Here is a 20,224-nt window from a genome sequence, read left to right on the forward strand (position 1 = left end):
TAACGAGACACCCTGTATGTATAAATATGAAAAAGTCATGTATGTTTTTATGCTTTTATTGATAGCTAATTTAAAACTCTGCCTGACGCGTTTCGGCGATCTACGCCATCTTCGGAGGCACTACAAAATTAAACTATTCTGTACCTTATTTTCTGTACCTTTAGGTTTAATTTTGTAGTGCCTCCGAAGATGGCGTAGATCGCCGAAACGCGGCAGGCAGAGTTTTAAATTAGCTATCAATAAAAGCATAAAAACATACATGACTTTTTCATATCATTTAAGAAGTTTTGTATAATCCGAATTGATCTGTATTGATCCGAAGATGACGTAATATGGGAAGAAAATGATACATAAAAATGTAAATATCGTTCTAAAACCCTTAATAAAGTCTTATTGTTATAATGTGATTTTATTTTACTAAAATTATATTACTAAAAAAGGTGCGGATTACATTCGAGAAAATACGGTATTTATGTTTAGTTCGAAAATTTAAAAATTTAGTTAATAGATGTCCCCATGAACTTGCGACTTATAAAATCCCTAGATTTACAAAGTACCGCGGTTCATGACGCCTGTTTTCGAGCCAAAATGGCGGTTTAAATATTGCCGTCTTGTTGCCTTTGGTGTTGCAAAAATAGCAGTAAGAAGGGCTTTCGATTCTTAAGAGTACCACGAGAAAAAATAATGGAGTTTTGGCGTAATGTTATCAACAGAACGACAGAGTTTTAAATTTCCCGCTTGACTTTCGAGCCAAAATGGCGGCAAACCGCTTTGTAAATCTAGGGACTTTAGCGACTTATTTTTATTCCCTGAGATTCATCTTCTTTTTGATTTATTTTAAAAAATGTATTTTTGTTCGTTGCGAATCAAATAAAATATTTTTGAGTGAATTATCGTTTTTGTATAATTAATTTGTAATAATTGGTTTGCATAAAAAAAAATTAATAATCGAACAAAACAAAATAATACAATATCTATGTAATTAAAGCACAATTTCTCAATATCATTTGGATTTTATATGTAAGGAGTAAATGTATAGTAATAAATTGGTATTAATTGAAACGTAAATTAGTGGACGGTGTAAAATGTAAAACTTGCGTAAACGTGGAAGTGCGCCAGTTGAGCACGCAGAAAAAAAAATCGTATTGAAACTTTGCAAATAATTTGCTGTACAACTAGGGCGTAAAAAAGAAATATTTTAATTGGCCCCCGCGTCCCATTACGCGGTCGCTTCTGGAGCCGTTACGAAAGGGAAAACGCAATTAGCCGCGGCGGTATTAAGATTAGAGCAATTGCATAAATTAATATTACCGAGACTCACAGATTAATGTTTCCTACTATGGGAAGACGCCTTCGCTTACCACGACTTATTTTACCACACACCATCTAACAAGCGGAGTAAGAGGAAATTATTTGAAGACATAACAATTTAAGACATCATCAAGAGTAATTTTAACTTTAAAAGGAATTAGGAGTAACTTAATCGAAAATATGGGTTTATATCCACCATTAAAAAAAGATTTTCGCGATTTAATGACTTCAGTATTTCTTGCGCCAGATTCATTAGATGTATTAGAAGCTTTCTAACAGTGGTTAAGCCACGTTCTTCATGATTTTTCGTCACCCATCCAACTTGATTCGTTTAATTCTAAAATCAGCCATAACCGTACCATAAAATTTAATTGAGTTGAAGTTATTGAGAATACTGAATTCATTTCGTGATGAGTAAGTTGATTGCCAAAGAAGCCAAAAAGTTTTGAGTCACACAGAAATGAAGAAAAGAAGAGTTGATGTAATTGGTTTGATATTTGCGATGACATTTAAAACAGTACCGGTACAGCCGCTGTTTTTCAGATTCCCACAGAGCGCGTTAATCACCAAACGCTATTAGAGGAGATGAAAGTACTCGGTTACGTGTTATGAAAGAAAGCAGCGAAGATCGATCCGCTACGGCGAAGATATTCGAGGTATTCACGGCCCCTACAATGAAACTTCTCGTTTTCTATTGGTTCAAGTTCACCGAACTTAAACGATAAAAATTTGCTAACAATGTCTTACTACCCTTTCAGTTTTCAATTTGTATTGACCAATATTTTAAGTATTTCCTTTTCAAAGATCTTGATCTAGTAAATCAGATCAGCGAACCGTTACATTATATAACTTCCCTGTGTCAATGGGTAAAAGTTGTTCAGTATAGCATGAGTTTAATTTAGAACCCGCCGACCAACGAACCGATATCCGCATACATGTTGTCATTATGGCCTGACCAGTACGCTACATTTCCTGTAATTTAACGCACTGAAGCCGTGCCCGTTCACCACAGGGTCCGGTTGCCATTAGATTTCGTCCGATCCTATCATAACTCTGGAATTAATTTCATTTTGTGAGATAGAAACGGGCAGAAATGTGAAGGACGCAACACTGACCTTTAACAAAGAGACAGTTTGATTGCGTCGGTGTTTAACTATGAAAATTAAATTTTATAGAGAAAGGATTTTAACATTGTTATAGTAATTTGATAAAATCAAAAAGGATTTATTGCAATTAGGAAGTCGTTTACTGCGATGACAGATGTTACGATACTTATGCATTTAGGTACACTTTCTACGTTCACAACATGATATAATCATAACAACCACACTATTACGTACTTAGGAGCATTATTAATCACACACAATTTGATATCTTAAATAAGAACTAATGATTTCGTTTCTTGAAATTGCTTCATTTCAATTTAATTGGTTTCTGATTCATTGATTACCACCTTCTTTTAATACACATCACTGTTCCGTATAATTAAAGCGTTATTTCTTAACATTAAGAGACATCGTGACGTTTTAACATTGGCACACGCCACATCAATGTACTTTCACTCGACAACTAACTTGCGCATGTCTGACTCAAAACCAAATTTGGTTCGATACTAAATATTAATGGAAATTACAAAATCTTCACGTTTTTAAACTTGATTTCATCTTTATGATCTCATTCATAATTTTTATTTTAAACTTCTGTTGAAATTAGAAAATTGGTGATAAAATATCGAAAAGAAAAGAAATTTTACGGCGAAATTGCTAAAATTATAAATCTAAGCCGAGCAACAGTCCAGATCATCGTCAAAATTACAATGAGACTGATTCATTCGCTAGCAAAGTCCGTAAAGGCCGGCCAAAGAAACTTTCTAGAAGAGATATTACTTACATATTAAAAGAAGTGAGCAAAAACTCTAAAAACCAAGAATCTACGGACTACCGAAGATTCACAAACCAGACGTCCCCCTCCGCCCTATCGTCAGCGCCATCAACTCTCCAACATACCAGCTGGCCAAACATCTTGGAAAGATTCTGTCTCCCTTTACAGGTAACACGGAATCGTATGTCAGGGATTCTACTCATTTTGTGGAATCGGTAAAAGGTGTAAAGCTGGGGATATGTTGGTAAGTTTCGATGTGGAATCCCTTTTTACTAGGGTACCCGTTAAGGATGCTGTAGAGGGTCTTCGTCGAAAACTCATTCCGGAGGGTTTACCAGAATACGTGCCAGATTTAGTGGAGTATTGCTTATCGTCGACGTATTTCAGCTGGAAAGGAGAATTTTACGAGCAGTTCGAAGGGGCAGCCATGAGATCTCCACTATCGCCAGTTATAGCTAATTTCTACATGGAATTATTCGAAGAGGACGCTTTGAAGAAGAGCCAGTGGAAACCAAAACTATGGCTCCGATATGTGGATGACACGTTTGTGATATGGCAACATGGTCAAAAACGGTTCCAAGAGTTCTTGGATCACTTGAACTCTCAACATCCTATGATTAAGTTCACCATGGAAACAGAAACTGCCAAAAAACGACCTTTCCTAGATGTGTTGGTCACCAGGACGACAAATGGAGATATAGAACTTGGTGTATACCGAAAGAAGACCCATACCAACAGGTATTTACAGGCATATTAACATCATCATCCCCAACAGAAGAGGTCCGTGATCCGTACATTATTTCAGCGAGCAGCGAGACTATGTGAAGGAGAGAACTTGAAGAAGGAGCAACACTTTCTACGAGGCGTGTTGCAGAAAAATGGATACACTTTGAGGGACATCAACCAGGCCATCAAGCAGCGAAAGCAGAAAGAGGACACGGTAAGCACAAAACCACTTGGATTTATCTTCCCTATGTTTCAGGTGTAACGGAACGAATTGCTAGGCACCTCAAGAAGAACGACATCGTAGCCAAGGACAAACTAACTCCATTAAAAGGAGCGGGAGTCTACCGACTATCGTGTAGTTGTGGGAAGGTTTATGTTGGCCAAACTGGACGCAACGTCGAGTGCCGCATCAAGGAGCATGAGAGGGATGTAAGGCTGAAGAAGATCCAGCAGTCGGCGGTTGCGGAACATTGCCATGCAGAGGGGCACCGAATAGACTTCGAACAAACAAAGGTGCTGGCTAGGGACAACAGATACTACCAAAGACTGACAAGAGAAGCCATAGAGATCCACCGACATAGAAATAACGTCAACAGAGAGGATGGCTGGGAGCTTAGCAGAACATGGAAGATGGTGGTGAACACGAAAACCTCTTCCCGCCTCACACCGGACGCGACGCAATTAGTTAATAATTAGTTTGTAATTAGCGTTAAGTTGCTGAAGAAGGTTGCAACATGGCATCCGAAACGTCAAACCTTTTATTAAAAGACGCACGGCAAAACCCGAAAGTTTTTAGTGTTAGTTCTAATTTTAGTTTAAAAACTCTTAGAGTTAGCAAAATTAGCTGACCACATCGCGACTGTATCTAATAAATCTGTACATAAAAGAACCCTACAGACGCGATAATGCATTTTTCAGCAGGACTCTCCGAAGAAAATCGTTGATTTCAGAAAAGAATCGCCTTATGTCGCAAGGGAATGGATTTCTGGTCTAGGGATTTGTTTATTGGCCAATCAAGTACATACTTTTTGGTGTATAAATATAAAAATATTTTAGAACAAATTTAAAGTCATCAGTGGAAAGCTTGGTCCTCGAGGATCACTGGATATTCCAGCAAGACAATGTATCAAATTGAATACACCTCCTCAGAGTCCGGATTGAAATCCAATCGAGCATGTTTTTGGAACGTTAAGATCCAGCAACGCAAAATCGCAGATCTGCGAATCTTGGGCTGAAATAACAGCAGAAGAGACAACAAAGTTAGTTGCTTCAATGCCACGACGCCTGCGTTCTGTTATAGAAGCCAACGAAATATGGAGTTTTAAAAACTACTGTGTCTTATTAATTTTTGTATTATTTGTTGAATTTTTAGTATGTAGCGATCTCTAATCATACTGTAATACTAATTTTCTGTTATATTATTACGTTGTACAAGAACTTCATAATTCAATGCTAAAACTACCTTGTGTTGAAAAATTTCCATCTTGATGGATTACATTACATTACATTACATAGAATACCATATCGGGTAGGCGGACCAACCAACCTTGCACCGCGACCCTAAGGATCTATTGTACCCCGATAGATATCGTTATCAAATTTCACCGTGCAGTCCAATGCTCTTAACGAACATTAATACCTTGCTCGGCGAAAGGTCATTCAGATCTTTTGAGGAGATAAACTGCGACCCAAAAATCGAGAATCTGATACGGTTAACGGCAGGGCAGTGGCATAAAACATGCTCAACCGTCTCTGCTTCCTCCGCACATAGTCGGCATTCAACATCGTCGGCTAAACCCAACAAGTTGAGGTGTGCTTTTAATCGGCAGTGCCCAGTAAAAACACCTATTAGAACTTTTATGCTACTACGGGCAAGTCCTAAAATATTCCCGGGTTTGACAGTGGCGATGTTAATAAACACCTTAGCATGTCTCATTCCAGGAAAACTGGTCCACAGTAGGCGAAGTCTCTCTTCAGCCCACAGTCCAATCCTATATTTGGCCATCGCAAATGATACACCAACACACAAACGCTTCAGCGCTGCCATCTCGTGCTAGCTTATCTGCCGCTTCATTGCCAGCAACCCCAGAGTGACCCGGGACCCAGATCAGAGAGACTCTGTTATCACAACTCAGTGTGTTTAATGTTCTCTTACAATCATTAACCAGAGCCGACACCGTTTTCACGGCTTGCAGCGCCTGGAGAGCGGCTTGACTGTCTGAGAAAATTCGTACTGTCATGTTCTTCACCCCTCTTTCAAGAAGGATTTTAGTACCCATGTCAATAGCAAATACTTCCGCCTGGAATACAGTACAGTACGTACCCAGGCTGTAGGCTTGCTTAATTCGAGGTGTCTGGCAGTATACTCCTGTTCCTACCCCTTCAGGCGTTTTTGATCCATCTGCGTACAAGCAAATGTCTGCCCGAACCAGAGAATTTTCATTTTCGATCCAGGACTGCCGCTCAGGTAGTACAATCTGGTATCGAACATTAATCACTGATAGTGATACCACCAAATCTGACGGCATTGATAGCACAGTATCAGTGCTTATAATGTCTTCCGCAGCCCATTGGTAGGACATGTCGGAACAGTTTTGAGCATATTGCTTAAATCTGTAAATGGTTGTTCTAGCCATTTTCTCTATATGCAAATGCAGAGGAGATAGGCCAAGCAGAACCTCCATTGCTAGAGTTGGTGTTGTGCCTATCGCACCAGAGATTGCCAATCCAGCTACTCGTTGAATTCGTGAAAGTTTACTGATAACTGAAGTCTGTCGGACTTTCCTATACCAGGCTGCTGCTCCGTATGTGATCATAGGTCTAACCACAGTCACATAGAGCCAGTACAGTCTTTCAGGGGTAAGACCCCAATTTTTTCCACAAAGACTGCGACAAGTCCACAAGGATAGTCTAGCTTTGTGCAAAACTCCCTGCAAATGTCCATTCCATGACAGGGTTGTGTCTAGGATTACTCCTAGATATTTGACACAACAATTGTCTTATGCGGGTTTATTGAGAGGTTCTCTCCCTTACACCAAGCGCAAATGGTATCTAGGGTCACCTGGAGGACTTTAGAATTTTGATGGATACATTGAGGATTGTTGATTAAACATTAAATTATTTTTAATCCTACTAGGATGTAAATAACCTCGATATTAGCGAAAGTAAAAATCCGTTTATTATGATATTTAAATAACTCAACTGTCATAAAGCTTAAGATGACTAATACAACAACACACCTACATTAATAAATAAAAACGGTAACTAACGGAGTCCACGTGTCGTTCTGCGAAAATGTCATGTATTTCTCATAATTAAACTCTATTCATCATAAAATTAACTTATTATGTTTCTATTAATAAAGTGTGCATTATTAGATTATCTAATCTCTTTCATCTCATTATCTGAGCACCCACATCTAGCATTAAAAAATGCTATCCTCACAACCATATATAGCCACATCATCTTCTTCATTCATAAAACTGCGACCACATCAATGATGTAGGCGTCAATTTTGCAACATCTTACTTCTTAGAATTTCGAATTGTTTTATGAAGTAAATGATGTAGAATCACAAAATTAATGTAAAATGTGATGTTTAATTAGATTATAACTAAACTAAATGTTATTACTAAAATCTTAAGGTCTTGCTAATAAAATAAGTAACGCTAAAAATTGAACAAAGATCAACTCAATGGGTTAAGAAACGTTTCCTTAATAAAACATAACTTTCAATAGCTTCCAACGTTTACCCCATAAAATTGATTACTTAATTTCAATTTACTCTCAACCGTAAAATCGAACGAATACAAAAACGATTTATTATGAAAAGCCGTTTCAGATTCTTCGCAAGGTCGTACCAAACCGCATAAATACATTTGTAACCTTTATAAAAAACTTTGTCCTCTCTAAACCGACCGCAACATTTATAAAAAAAATGTTACTCACAGTTTGTTCGGAATCTGTTTCTGCTGCGTTTTCAAGAAACCGTGTAGGAGTGCGGTCGTTTCACGCAAACAGTAAAGTAAAAGGACCAGTCGTTTATGTAACGAACGTGTATTATATCTTGTGCGAAACCAGTTAAGAGAAACGTTTATTAAGCGAACATTTTTTTTTTTCATTTTTAATTTCGGTTACTATATCGTTTCTGTATCTACTCTCGAAAGTTGAATATTCATGTTATTATCTAATCGAAAAACGTTTTATTTGTTACTCACCTCTTAGAAAAATGGATTTCATTCTGGTATGACAAGGCATCGCTACGCCACTGAAACAAAAAACAAATTTTTATGAGAATGAAGATCGTATTCATATTCATTATTAATAGATACACCTGCTTATAGATTAGCACACCTGCGCTGAAAGCCCTGAAGATAAATATAGAAGAATTTGCTATCGACCCATTAAATACCTCCAATAAAAAAAACACCATAAATAGACTCAACGAACGCATTCTTTCATTCTTTCTATCTTTCGCGGCAGTGACAACCACTGAGTGGCGTATTCATTCGAACGACACGTGCAATAATTCCACGAAGACGTTCAAGTTATACAACAACCGCTTTTAAGACGCCTGCTTCGTCTGAATCCATTGTCAAGTCGTTCTCGATGAAGAGTTTACGAGGGCGACCGTATCTTGGATCTGTTTATATGCTCCTCGAGAATGTTATTTTTTCTTCTTCTTTACTTTTTTTTCATTCTTGGTTTAGACTTGGCTTTTACTCGACATGTCTTGAGAGTTATCTGCGGGCGGATTAATGGTACTTGGGTTTAGTAATAAATTATCGCGGAATTCTCCTGCGGGTGAACAAGTGAGATAAAACGGCGACAATAACAAGTGGAAGAAGAAGAATCATTTTTCTTTTTAGTAGAGAAAAGAAGAATGTGAGAATTTTTCTCGAAGATTAATTCCAAGGTGAAAAAAGTCACTATGTTCATCTTAATTTAACTGCTAAATGTTAAGATTATTTTGAGTTATTTCGTAACTATGAAAATTGAATGCGGGCGTTCGATTTAAAATTACTGTAACTCTATGTACAAATTATCCATAAACAACATTTAAAGAATCATTAAGAACACTCTCACATGAGATGTCGCAAGCACTAAACGCAGCATATAACCGTTAATTACGGTCACCGTGTATGGATTGAAGAATCGAAGAACTCCCCGATAACGAAGATGCCATTTAGCCGATGAAACATAGCGCTAGAAGAATTTTAAAGAGCACGTTCTAGCCATTTTAATGACAAGTCCACAACAGTTCTTGTCCATCATTATACGGAAGGCACTAACGGTTTATAATAAGCGCCTTTTCTTATTTCTATTTGTAAAGATTCAATAAATAGAAGCTACATTTGACCTTTTCGGACGCACACGATGTAGAAGCAAAAATATTAATGATTTTCTGTTCTTATTTCAAACCAATAAAGAAGAAAAGAGAAGAAGAAATACATGGTTGTTACTATACGTTGTGTCGTTGTGAATGAGATTAATTGTTGCATACGGTTTGTTTTATTGGTCGTGAAACGTGTCGTTGTTGTTGGGCATTACCCACTTGAATTTGCATTACTAGGTACGTTTCAGATTAATTACTACTGTTATCTTCATTGTGTAAATTTATTGCTTTTCAACAACAACTGTTAACAAAAGAAACGTTAAACTGAAACACCATCATTGTAAATTAAAGATGTTCGTGTTGATGTTTTTTCAATTTATTTTCAAACAACAAATCTTGCTTATGAATGCCTTATTTGCATTCACTGACTTTTATTTTTTTTAATAACAGACTAATACAAAAAAATACAATACTACAAAGAAAAACAATACAGACTACAAAGTTTATCCTTCTTTATACAGTTAGTTATTAACCCAGATATGCCTAAATTAAAACCACTTTACAAATCATAATAACTTTATTGAAAACTTATTTAAAGAAGCAAAACAAAGTCTTATAAACAAACCATGACAATTTGTTTTTTTTTAAATTGGACATGAATATCTATAAACGTAAAATTATTTATTAGTGTGATACTGAACAAAACACTTCGTGTGTACACCAATGTCACATTTTGCGCATCTCGTTGTAGTTTTTTGATGGCAATGAGCACACCTAGTTTGTTTTTCTTGGGGCATAACTAAATGATCTATTCGAACCGTATATCTATTTCGTGGGTCCTTTTTGATATGATGATGTTTTTTTATTCTGAACCAACAGCATTACAGCAATTCTCCTTCTAAAACTAAGTTGATCTAATTCTCCTCCATACTTGCGATGCAAATGCCATGTGTTTTGAATTGCCATGTCAATACAGTGAGATATCAAAGGAAAATACAATTTTTTTCCTCTGATCGAAATTCGATATAAGCTGATATTTTGGTCAGAGCGGTCGACACCTCTCATATTTGTATTGTACATCTGTATAAGATGCGGCTGCTGTACCTGAATATTCTTCTTTTCTTTTTGCGAATAACGTGTGACCGAGTGAATTGGAGCAACTCCAGAAAAATTGGAACAAACAGAAACTACACTATTATCGTGCCACTTTACTGCAATTATATTCTGTTCTATAATTTTTGCATAATCATAACTTCCTCTGCGCTGCTTCTTTATGAGTTTTGAATCTATAAGAGAAATGTCTTTTAGCCTGTTTTCTCTAACCGTACCAGTAGCATAAAAATTCCAGGCAGTTAGTTTTTCGATCAACGAAATTGACGTAAAAACGTTATCAAAAAAGAGATGAAATTTTTTATCTGGCCATTCCTTACGTAAAGCTTGCGCATATTCTAAGACTACTCCAGCACCAACTCCCAATTCAGAAAAGTTTTCACTTATATTTGTAGAGGCTCCTTGATAAGGTTCGAACCAATTCAAGTAACCTAACCTGGTACTTCATACCCATAACTTATATCCATAGCGCATGGGTTTTCCTCGAATATACTGCTTACAGCTATGACGTCCATAATACGGAACCATAGCTTCATCAACTGAGAGCATTTCTTCAAGCGAGGAATTCTCCATGAATTTTTTATTCAACAGTGTGAAAAGCGGCCTTAGTTTAGCACCCTGGTCCAACTGCTGATTATCACAGACGTGAAGATTAGAAAACAAATACTCAAACCGGTCCCTTGTAATTGCTTCTGTAATCATGACGTTATGGCAATCTTTTTCACGTTCCCAGAACATCCTCCGTCTCGGTACTTGCATATATGTATCCACTAAGTATCAAAACGCCTATAAAAGCGTTTACTTCCTGCTTTTCTATATTCGCTTTTCTATTTTTTTGTTGTGCGTACTTATTACTCTCTACTTTCAATTACGATTTCCACCAGCGCTTGTAACTGTGATGCCGGTAGGTTATTCACTGTAAGACCATTTTCTGCTCCAAACGACTGACAGATGATCAGCCGACCTGACAGATGAAAATCTGTCAGGTCGGCTGCAGCGTTTACAGGAGGAAATATAGTTATTCCATCAACCTGGCTGACAATGTCGTCATTGTCCTCAAGCATAGCAAGGGCTTCATGAAGCGAAAACCCCCTGCAATACTCCATTTCCAACTTATCTTGACTTTCGGATGCACTTAAAACAAAATCTAAAGAAAACACCTAAACTGCAAATTATCACTCTCACTGCTACATCTAAAATGCACGACTTCATGTGACGTGCGCATATCCAGGCGTTCATGACCTTGCAAGTTTCAACAAGAATTGACCGTCCTAAATGTAGTACATTAGGCATATCTGGGTTAAATAGACTTTTACATATTTTCAACATTCTCTCAATAGCCTAGCATATTCAAGATGTCTCATCGTCCTAATAAAAGCGCAAAAAATCCTCGTGAGTATCAATTTTGTGCTATTGAGGCCAATGAAAAGGCGGACGGAAAACTGGCCAAAGAGGCAGCAAAACTCCCTTTATTGGACCCCAACCCGATTGAGGACTACAAAAAAGCCACTTAAAACAGCTAATCAATAATTGAGAGACCTTGAAGGTAGCCTCACGCTGGAAAGAACTTCCAGGGTACAGATAAGCGAAGAATATGATAACTTCATCGCAAAACGAAACCAAAGAGGTTAGGCCATGCGCCTCTAAAACACCATCTCCTCCATATTGAACAAGCTGAGGATCAAACTTAGTAAAATTCGCCTGACACCTACCGACATAAAGAAACAAGATCTTGGAGTAATAATAGGGTTCATCAAAGACCTACATTTGCCCTAAACTTTTGGAAGGCAGTAATAACAATAATAATCAATTTTGTGCTTGTAGACATCAATCTTCATTCATCCCCATGCAACCAGTCGTCAATCTCTGGTTGTCGTTAGCAGCACGCATGTGTGTGAGGCTTGACTTTATAGGGACGAATGCGCGTGAGCGCTCTCTGACCCCACGCCCACGCTGATCGGACCTGCGCCAGGCCGTTGAGCGAGTCGTGCGCTCCGCCAGGACGTTGAGCTACCCGTGCGCTCCGCCAGGTCGTTGAGTGAGCCGTGCGCTCCTCCGCCAGGACGTTGAGCTAGCCGTGCGCTCCGCCAGATCGTTGAGTGAGCCGTGCGCTCCTCCGCCAGGATGTTGAGCTAGCCGTGCGCTCCGCCAGGACGTTGAGTGAGCCGTGCGCTCCTCCGCCAGGACGTTGAGCGAGTCGTGCGCTCCGCCAGGACGTTGAGCTACCCGTGCGCTCCGCCAGGTCGTTGAGTGAGCCGTGCGCTCCTCCGCCAGGACGTTGAGCGAGTCGTGCGCTCCGCCAGGACGTTGAGCTACCCGTGCGCTCCGCCAGGTCGTTGAGTGAGCCGTGCGCTCCTCCGCCAGGACGTTGAGCTAGCCGTGCGCTCCGCCAGGTCGTTGAGTGAGCCGTCCGCTCCTCCGCCAGGACGTTGAGCTAGCCGTGCACTCCTCCGCCAGGACGTTGAGCTAGCCGTGCGCTCCGCCAGGTCGTTGAGCTAGCCATGCGCTCCGCCAGACTGCGGCCGAGATGAAGTGTGGGTCGGGGGGTTGGGGCGGCGGTAACTCGTCATTGGCAACGAGTAAGCGGTATCGTCACCTAACGAGATACCTTCTCATACCACCTCAAGCCTCCAAGGGAGAATGCACAAGGGGCCCACTGGGGCCTAAGTGCGAGCGTAAAAATTACGCACTCCACGCTTACATACATACATACATACATCCCCATAATAAAAATGTAATAAAGTTCGGAACAATAAATATCTGTATGGGGTTCCACCATGTTGATAATAAGTAATTAAAATTTATTATATTAAGTGTGAAAGTTTTAAACCCGTTACTTTCATTTGTTTCAATATTTTTCTGTGTTAACAAACATGCGTACGTAAACATGTAATAATTGGTTCAACTGACTATAAAACAAGTTGGTTACACCGTTTAGTCTTTTGGAGCAAATTTAACGCGCCAGAGAACCACAGTTATTGTGTTGAATAGTTGCGCAAGAATAACCAACTAAAAAACACGGTGTCTTACACGGTTCGCCACGTTCGTCTTCGTTGATTTAATGGTGAAATCTCACCAATTAAGACCAGAAAGAAATGTTGTAAATTTTTACATAGTTTTTTATAGTCTTAGTGGGCGTTAATAGCTTCTTTACATTTATTACTTCCTTATAAATCGAAACCTTAATGGATTTAATTATCCGAAAGGTGCTTAAAACAGTCATGAAATTTGAAATATTGATTTGGTTGTTTTAATAAGGATGATGAAAATGAAGTTGATTGAAATTATCCTTTCGCTTGTTGTGGTTTAGAATACAATGTACACTTTCATTTAGTCATTTTGTGGTTTCGCAGTTTATTTTTGACACCCATTTTTGTTGTAAATAACTTTTTTTTTAAGTTAATCCTTGCACTCATTTTGCTAATTGAAAAGTGAACAAAGCTTTTGAATGATTTCTTTACACGTTATCGTTTAAACAACCTTCGCGTTCCTTTCTTTTACCAATTTCGATGAACCAATTATACGACACACCCTGTATATAATCTATGTTGCTAAGTGTAACTGAAGGCTAAGTGTTAACGCTAAATTAAGTAGCGTTGTTTTTGCTATTTTATTTATTAAAGAAAACATTGTATATTTCTAAATATAGTTAGAAGTTATTAATTTAATTTTATTAAAAGATGTTGTAATAAAATCAAATAAATCGTAATCAATAAATTAATTGGTTATTGCAAGATGCTGCCCTATTCGGGTTTGTTTATGAGAAACTTTCTCTCGCATTGTATTAAGTTCACATAATTTTTTATGACGTGCGGAAGTCGTTCGTTATTTTCGTTCTTTGAATTTGAGATAATTGAGTTTGATTAAATTTTTTTTGGATCGATATTAAATGAAGCAACCTTTCTTTTCATTTTTTGTGTGTATCATTATCTTTTTTTGTTGGTGCTTAAATAAATCTAAATTATTTAAGTACACTTTCAATTCGATTGATTGAGTTCCTCATTGATCTACTTTTAATGGTGTTAAATTTTCTAAATTTACAACGAATTTCCTTTGGATTATTTAGGCTAGTGCCTTTTCATAGTTCTAATTTAAATATAATAAATTTGTTTAAACGATTCTATCGCATGTTCGAAATGATTAAACCCAACAACTCGCACTAAAACGTTTCTATTTGCGTTTCTATTTTCACACACACACACAGATATAGACACTGTCAAGAGAAAGTATTTTATTAATTAATTCATTTTAGCCTTGACATAGAAAAAAATGTCTTGACGCATCAGATCGTAATCTAATAGTTCTACATAGGTAGTGGTTATTGTGTGTATGGGTATTGTTAAATATTATTTCGAGCGGGTGTTAATTAAAGGACCAGGTCATTTATGACGTGTCTCATTTATGTATCGATCACCTATAGCTTTAGGCGATTTTTTTTCTTTTTCATTTGCCACCAACTCGGTCACGGATATTATCAATAGTGTCCAGAATTTAAAACTACCTTTAATGACATTTTAAAGGTCTCATTGCAATTTCAACAGAGTCTGCTATTATTCTAGGTTAATAAAAATAGTTAAAGATGACCGATTTGAAATTGAAAATTTATTTGTTGCTTTTAGACGCATAATACTTCTTTCTGAAGACTGGAGGAGGAGATGGAGTTGGGGAATTTTGCCGGATGAGCAGGCAGGCTTTCGGAAGGGAAGGGGAGCAATCGACAACGTGTACGTATTGAAGCATCTGGCAGATAGAGAGCTAGATAAGAAGGGAGGGAAATTGTACGCCCTGTTTATAGATTTGAAGGCGGCTTTTGATAAGGATAAAAGTGGGAGATAAGCTGAGCGACGTGTTCTGGACGACGAAGGGACTGAGGCAGGGATGTCAGCTGAGCCCAAGTCTGTTTGCACTGTATACGGCGGACCTGGAGGATAGATTGGGGAAGGGGCAAATGGGAGGGTTGGTGGTGGGAGGTAGAAAGGTGCATATGTTAGCATACGCGGATGACATCGTGGTCATGGCGAGAGAAGCGGCGGAGATGAAAGATATGATAAAGACATTGGAAAGATATTTTAGGGGGAAGACAAGGATGATGAAGTTTTGTAAGGGTGGGAGAAAAAGAACAAAAAACTGGAGATGGGAGGGAAAAGAGATCGAGGAGGTTAGGGAGTATACTTACTTGGGGTATGTGTTCAGGGAGGACAACAGGAAGGGGTCGCATGTGATAGCTATGGCAAAAAAGGCGAATAAGGTGATGGGACAAGTATGGGGTTGGGGGAAGAGAATTTTTGGAAGGAATGTGGCAGCGAGGAAGATTATGTTTGAAGGCCTGATTAGCAGTGTGATGATGTATGGAGCAGAGGTATGGGGATGGAGAGAGCAGGCAATGCTGGAGGACATGCAAGCTAGATACTAGAGATGGGTGCTTGGGGTGGCAAGAGAATCACCGGGGTATATAGTGAGGGAAGAGGTAAAGGTTGATAATGTCAGAGTGGAGGCGGGCAGGAGAGCAGTGAAATATGAAGAAAGAATAGAAGGGAGGCCAAACTGCGGGATCTTGGGGGAGTGTTGGAGGGAAATTAGAGAGGGAAAGATCAGATATGGGAAAGGAGACAGAGACAACTATTATAGACGAGCGGGTTACTCGGTAACTGAGATAAATAGTAGACGAAGGGTGGGTAGGGAGATGTGGAGGGAGTTGAGAGATAGGGACCGAGATGTGCAGAGACAGGAAAGAAGGACACAAATAAAAGAGGGGAGGTATAACGAAAGGTACAGGGACATAATTACGGAGGAGCTGCCTAGATACTTGTTATTGGAAGGAGATGAGGAAGGGAAGAAGTTGGTGGCTAGGTTCCGTTGTGGAAACGAGGAGAGAGCTAACAGATACTGGATAGCCGATGAGGAGAGGTGGTGTAGGCTATGCAGGGAGGAATGGGAAACGTTGGAACATATGTTGAATGGGTGCAGTGAGTTGAGGGAGGAGGAGTTGGACCGAGGGCAGATCTTAGGAGAGGGGGGAGAGGGGAAACGATGGATGAGAATGGTTGTGGGGGTAAGGAGACAAAGAGAAGGATGAGGGGATGATTGAGCCGAGGAGCTAATAGTAGATACTAATAATATATATTAGAATGTATTAAGGGGATAAAAATTGTAAATATTAAAAACAATAAAATGCTTACTTCTTTCTGAACGATAAAAGTACTATGTCAACACGAGAAACAGGAGACATGGTTTAGAAGTCAAGGAGATATCCTGGGAGAGACTTGGATATGTTGCCAAAATCTTCTTGGAAGTAGACTTGGCAATTTGGCTTCGAAATCAGCTTTGAAAGGTTGGAGGTGTTACCGAACGGACCGTTAGAGAAAGACTACATGACGTTAACGGTTATTAAGTAGAAGGATTACACCATGGGCACCAAGTTTTAAGATTGGCTTTTGCTCAAAATCACTTGGTTTAGAATGGTGATGATTAGAGGTGATTAGGGGTGGATAGATATAGGGAAGCCAGGAGAGAATACAGACAGTTATGCAGTAGAAAGAAAACAGAATTGAGGGAGAAGGAGGCGGCAGAGATTAGGGGGATAACAAGGGAAGGGGAGGTCTGGAGGTATCTGAAAAAAGGAATGAAGGGTAGGGAGAAGATAACTAGCGAAATACACATGACAGAATGGAAGAGTTACTTTATGGGATTATTGGGAGGGGTTGAAACGAGGCTAACGGGGTTGGGAGGATATGAGGGAGATGGGGGAGAGGAGATAGCAGAAGAGGAGATGGAGGCGGTGCTTAGGAGATTGAAGAAGGGAAAGGCGCCAGGTGAAGATGGGATACATAACGAAGCATGGTTGGAAGCATCAAGGGTGGTGCGAGTGAAGTTGTTGGAGGGGATGAATATCGTATGGAGAGGCGGTGGGATTCCGGAGGAATGGAAAGTGGGGGTAATTTGCCCAGTATATAAAAAGGGTAATAAGGGAAGTGTAGAGAGCTACAGGGGAATTAACCTACTAGACTCGGCATACAAGGTAGGCGAGGGAAAGGTCAGATATGGGAAAGGACACAGAGACAACTATTATAGACGAGCGGGCTACTCGGTAACGGAGATAAATAGTAGACGAAGGGTGGGTAGGGAGATGTGCAGGGAGTTGAGAGACAGGAAAGAAGGACACAAATAAAAGAGGGAAGGTATAACGAAAGATACAGGGACATAATTACGGAGGGGCTGCCTAGATACTTGTTATTGGAAAGAGATGAGGAAGGGAAAAAGTTGGTGGCTAGGTTCCGTTGTGAATAGGTGCAGTGAGTTGAGGGAGGAGGAGATGGACCGAAGGCAGATCTTAGGAGAGGGGAAACGATGGATGAGAATGGTGATGGGGGTGAGGAGACAAAGGGATGGGTGAGGGGATGATTGGGCCGAGGAGCCGAGGGCGTGGAAATGGAGGAAGAGGGTAGAGAGTGAAAGTAATATTTGAATAATGTAAAGAATTGTAAACAATTACTGTATACAATAAACTCTTAAATAGAGGCAGATTTTCAGATGGCTTGCGTTTTTGGCATACTGGATACATCAGTTTGTGAAGAGGGTTTGACATTTTCTATTTGATAGTTATGATTTGGGCATCACTTCACTTCACGCGTGCACTTAATCAATATTAAGAATTACCTTAAACACATATTTGTATCAGAAATTTAACACTTTTTTCTAAAAGAATATGTAACATTAACACGGTGTAACTATTCGAACATAACTTGGTATACTGTTGCACATTAGTTTTACCAATCGAATACTATATAGAATATGATAAGAAATCTCAGTCTAAAATTAGTTTTTTCCCAGAATAATAATAGGAAATAATAAAAAAATTTTTTTTGTAGAAAAAAGTCTTATTTGGAATTTCATTTTTTGTGTTCATCACTTAAGCTTTTCAAAGAACCGTTTAAGAACAACTTCGTAATTCGTTCTCTATTTAAAGAACATTTAACGCATCATTAATTAAGTGCAACAACTTAAAAGTAAACTTGCCGGTAACTTCCAAACGTGTTTAATCTCACGTTTTAATGGTATAGCAATTAATGTTTATAACGTTGAATACGTTGCAAACGTCGAGCCGTGTTTCGGTTCTAATCGGACATCAAAATCTCTATTTCTCTTTTGGTTTCTAATTACTAATAACAGGAACCGTAGCGGCCGGTAAGATAAACATCATCGATTGGAGGGCGATGGACACGCGGCGTGCGCTCCATCGTGTACGACGTCGATTCTTTCCTGCGGTAAATGCATCGGATTATAGTTACAGGAATGGCATAGGTCACGGCATCAGACTACACAACTTATACGTTTCGTTTGCGGTTACATAATCGGTAATCGTTTAAGTAGAATTTCAAGATTCTTAGAAATTATTAAAAAGAATTTGTTGTTTATTGGTTTTTCTTAATAATATGTAAGATGCAAATTCGAACCTAATAGTTTATAGCAAAAAATGTGTAAAAAAATATTAAAAAGAATAAGAATTGTCCCATATCTGTACCTTCACATTCTCTTAGTGTTAAAGTATACTAAATTGCTATGTAGTGCCACAACACAATGGTGCTAAGCATTGCATTCTCCTTCACTAATTCATTCTACTTGCGTCATCCTGAAAGGTTATTGCATTTAGATTAAAGTGTACAGTTGGTGTTATCTGTATACATCGAAATGTTGAGATTAATAAACAAACTTAATCAGAATTTTTTTCTTAAAATCATCAATAAGTTTTCCTAAAAAATTTTGTATCCTGCTAGATTATGGTAGCTTTAAGATGCTTCAAAGACAGTTGGATCCGGAGTAGATATGGGCATTAAATTGTCCTTCAGCTCGGACATAACCATTTTTCATTTTTATTTTAGAAAAATAAACATTTTCAGAGAGTCGGGCCGCCCTAAAGACAATTCAGGTCGACACTTGTGATTCTACACTGATCAGAGAGTGTACCAGCAACTTGAGAGAACTCGCTAATAAAAGCAATCATGTTACTCTATGGTGGGTTCTAGGTCACAGAGACATTGAGGACAATAAAAAGGTGGACAAGGTGACAAAAGAGGTAGCGAAAACGCTATTTATTGGACCCCAATCCGGTTGTGGAGACCTCGAAGGTAGCCTCACGCTGGAAAGAACTTCCAGATGACAGAAAAACGAAGAGTATGATAACTTCGTTGCAAAACAAAAGCAAAGAGGTTTCATGCCTCAGCAAAGAGTATCCTAAAGAGGTTTCCTAAAATATCATCTCTTCCACATTGGCCAAACTAAACTTGTTGAGTTTGTAACGACGAGTCTGACACCTACCAGCATAGAGGAACAAGATCTTGGAGCAATACTAAGGTTCATCAAGGACCTACATTTGCCCAAACAAAATCATGGTCTGTACCAGAAGTTAAAAAGTTGATTGAGCAAAAACGAAAAGCATACCAATGATACAAGAGCTTTTGTTCAAATCTTAGTAAGAGACCTCCGCATGCAACTAAAGCTTAGTGATTAATATACTATCAACCTGAAATTGATCATCATATTGCTACGCATTGGCTGAAAGCGATCTCGGCTTTATCCAGTTTATATTTTGACTAACTAATCGCCTGTGACAGAGGCTTTGTCATCATATTGTGGTGCCTCTGCCGCCAGCGGCTTCAGCTTTATCAAGTGAAGTTGTAGATCTTTTAACTAATTAAGATAAATAAACAATCATAAATCTTTAATCTGTTTGATTATGGTAGCTAACGAAATAGTTGAGTAACACACCAAACTGATTGACCAAGTTGATGACTTAATGAACACCCTAACTAAAAACGGATTTAAGATACAAAGGTATGCTGATGACCTGGTAATCACAATCCG

General features: G+C 38.8%; 1 protein-coding gene across 1 annotated transcript in view; it reads right to left on the reverse strand.

The window, feature by feature from the left end:
• Positions 1-20,224, reverse strand: part of LOC111421786 (enolase-phosphatase E1-like) — a 47,152-nt gene that overhangs the window by 22,593 nt on the left and 4,335 nt on the right. The window contains exon 2 of the mRNA XM_023054974.2: positions 8,136-8,185. Coding sequence (XP_022910742.2) covers positions 8,136-8,175 — 40 coding nt within the window. The 5' untranslated portion in view covers positions 8,176-8,185. The remainder of the gene's footprint in view (positions 1-8,135; positions 8,186-20,224) is intronic.

This window comes from Onthophagus taurus, chromosome 2, assembly GCF_036711975.1.
Source record: "Onthophagus taurus isolate NC chromosome 2, IU_Otau_3.0, whole genome shotgun sequence".
Classification (NCBI taxonomy): domain Eukaryota; kingdom Metazoa; phylum Arthropoda; class Insecta; order Coleoptera; family Scarabaeidae; genus Onthophagus; species Onthophagus taurus.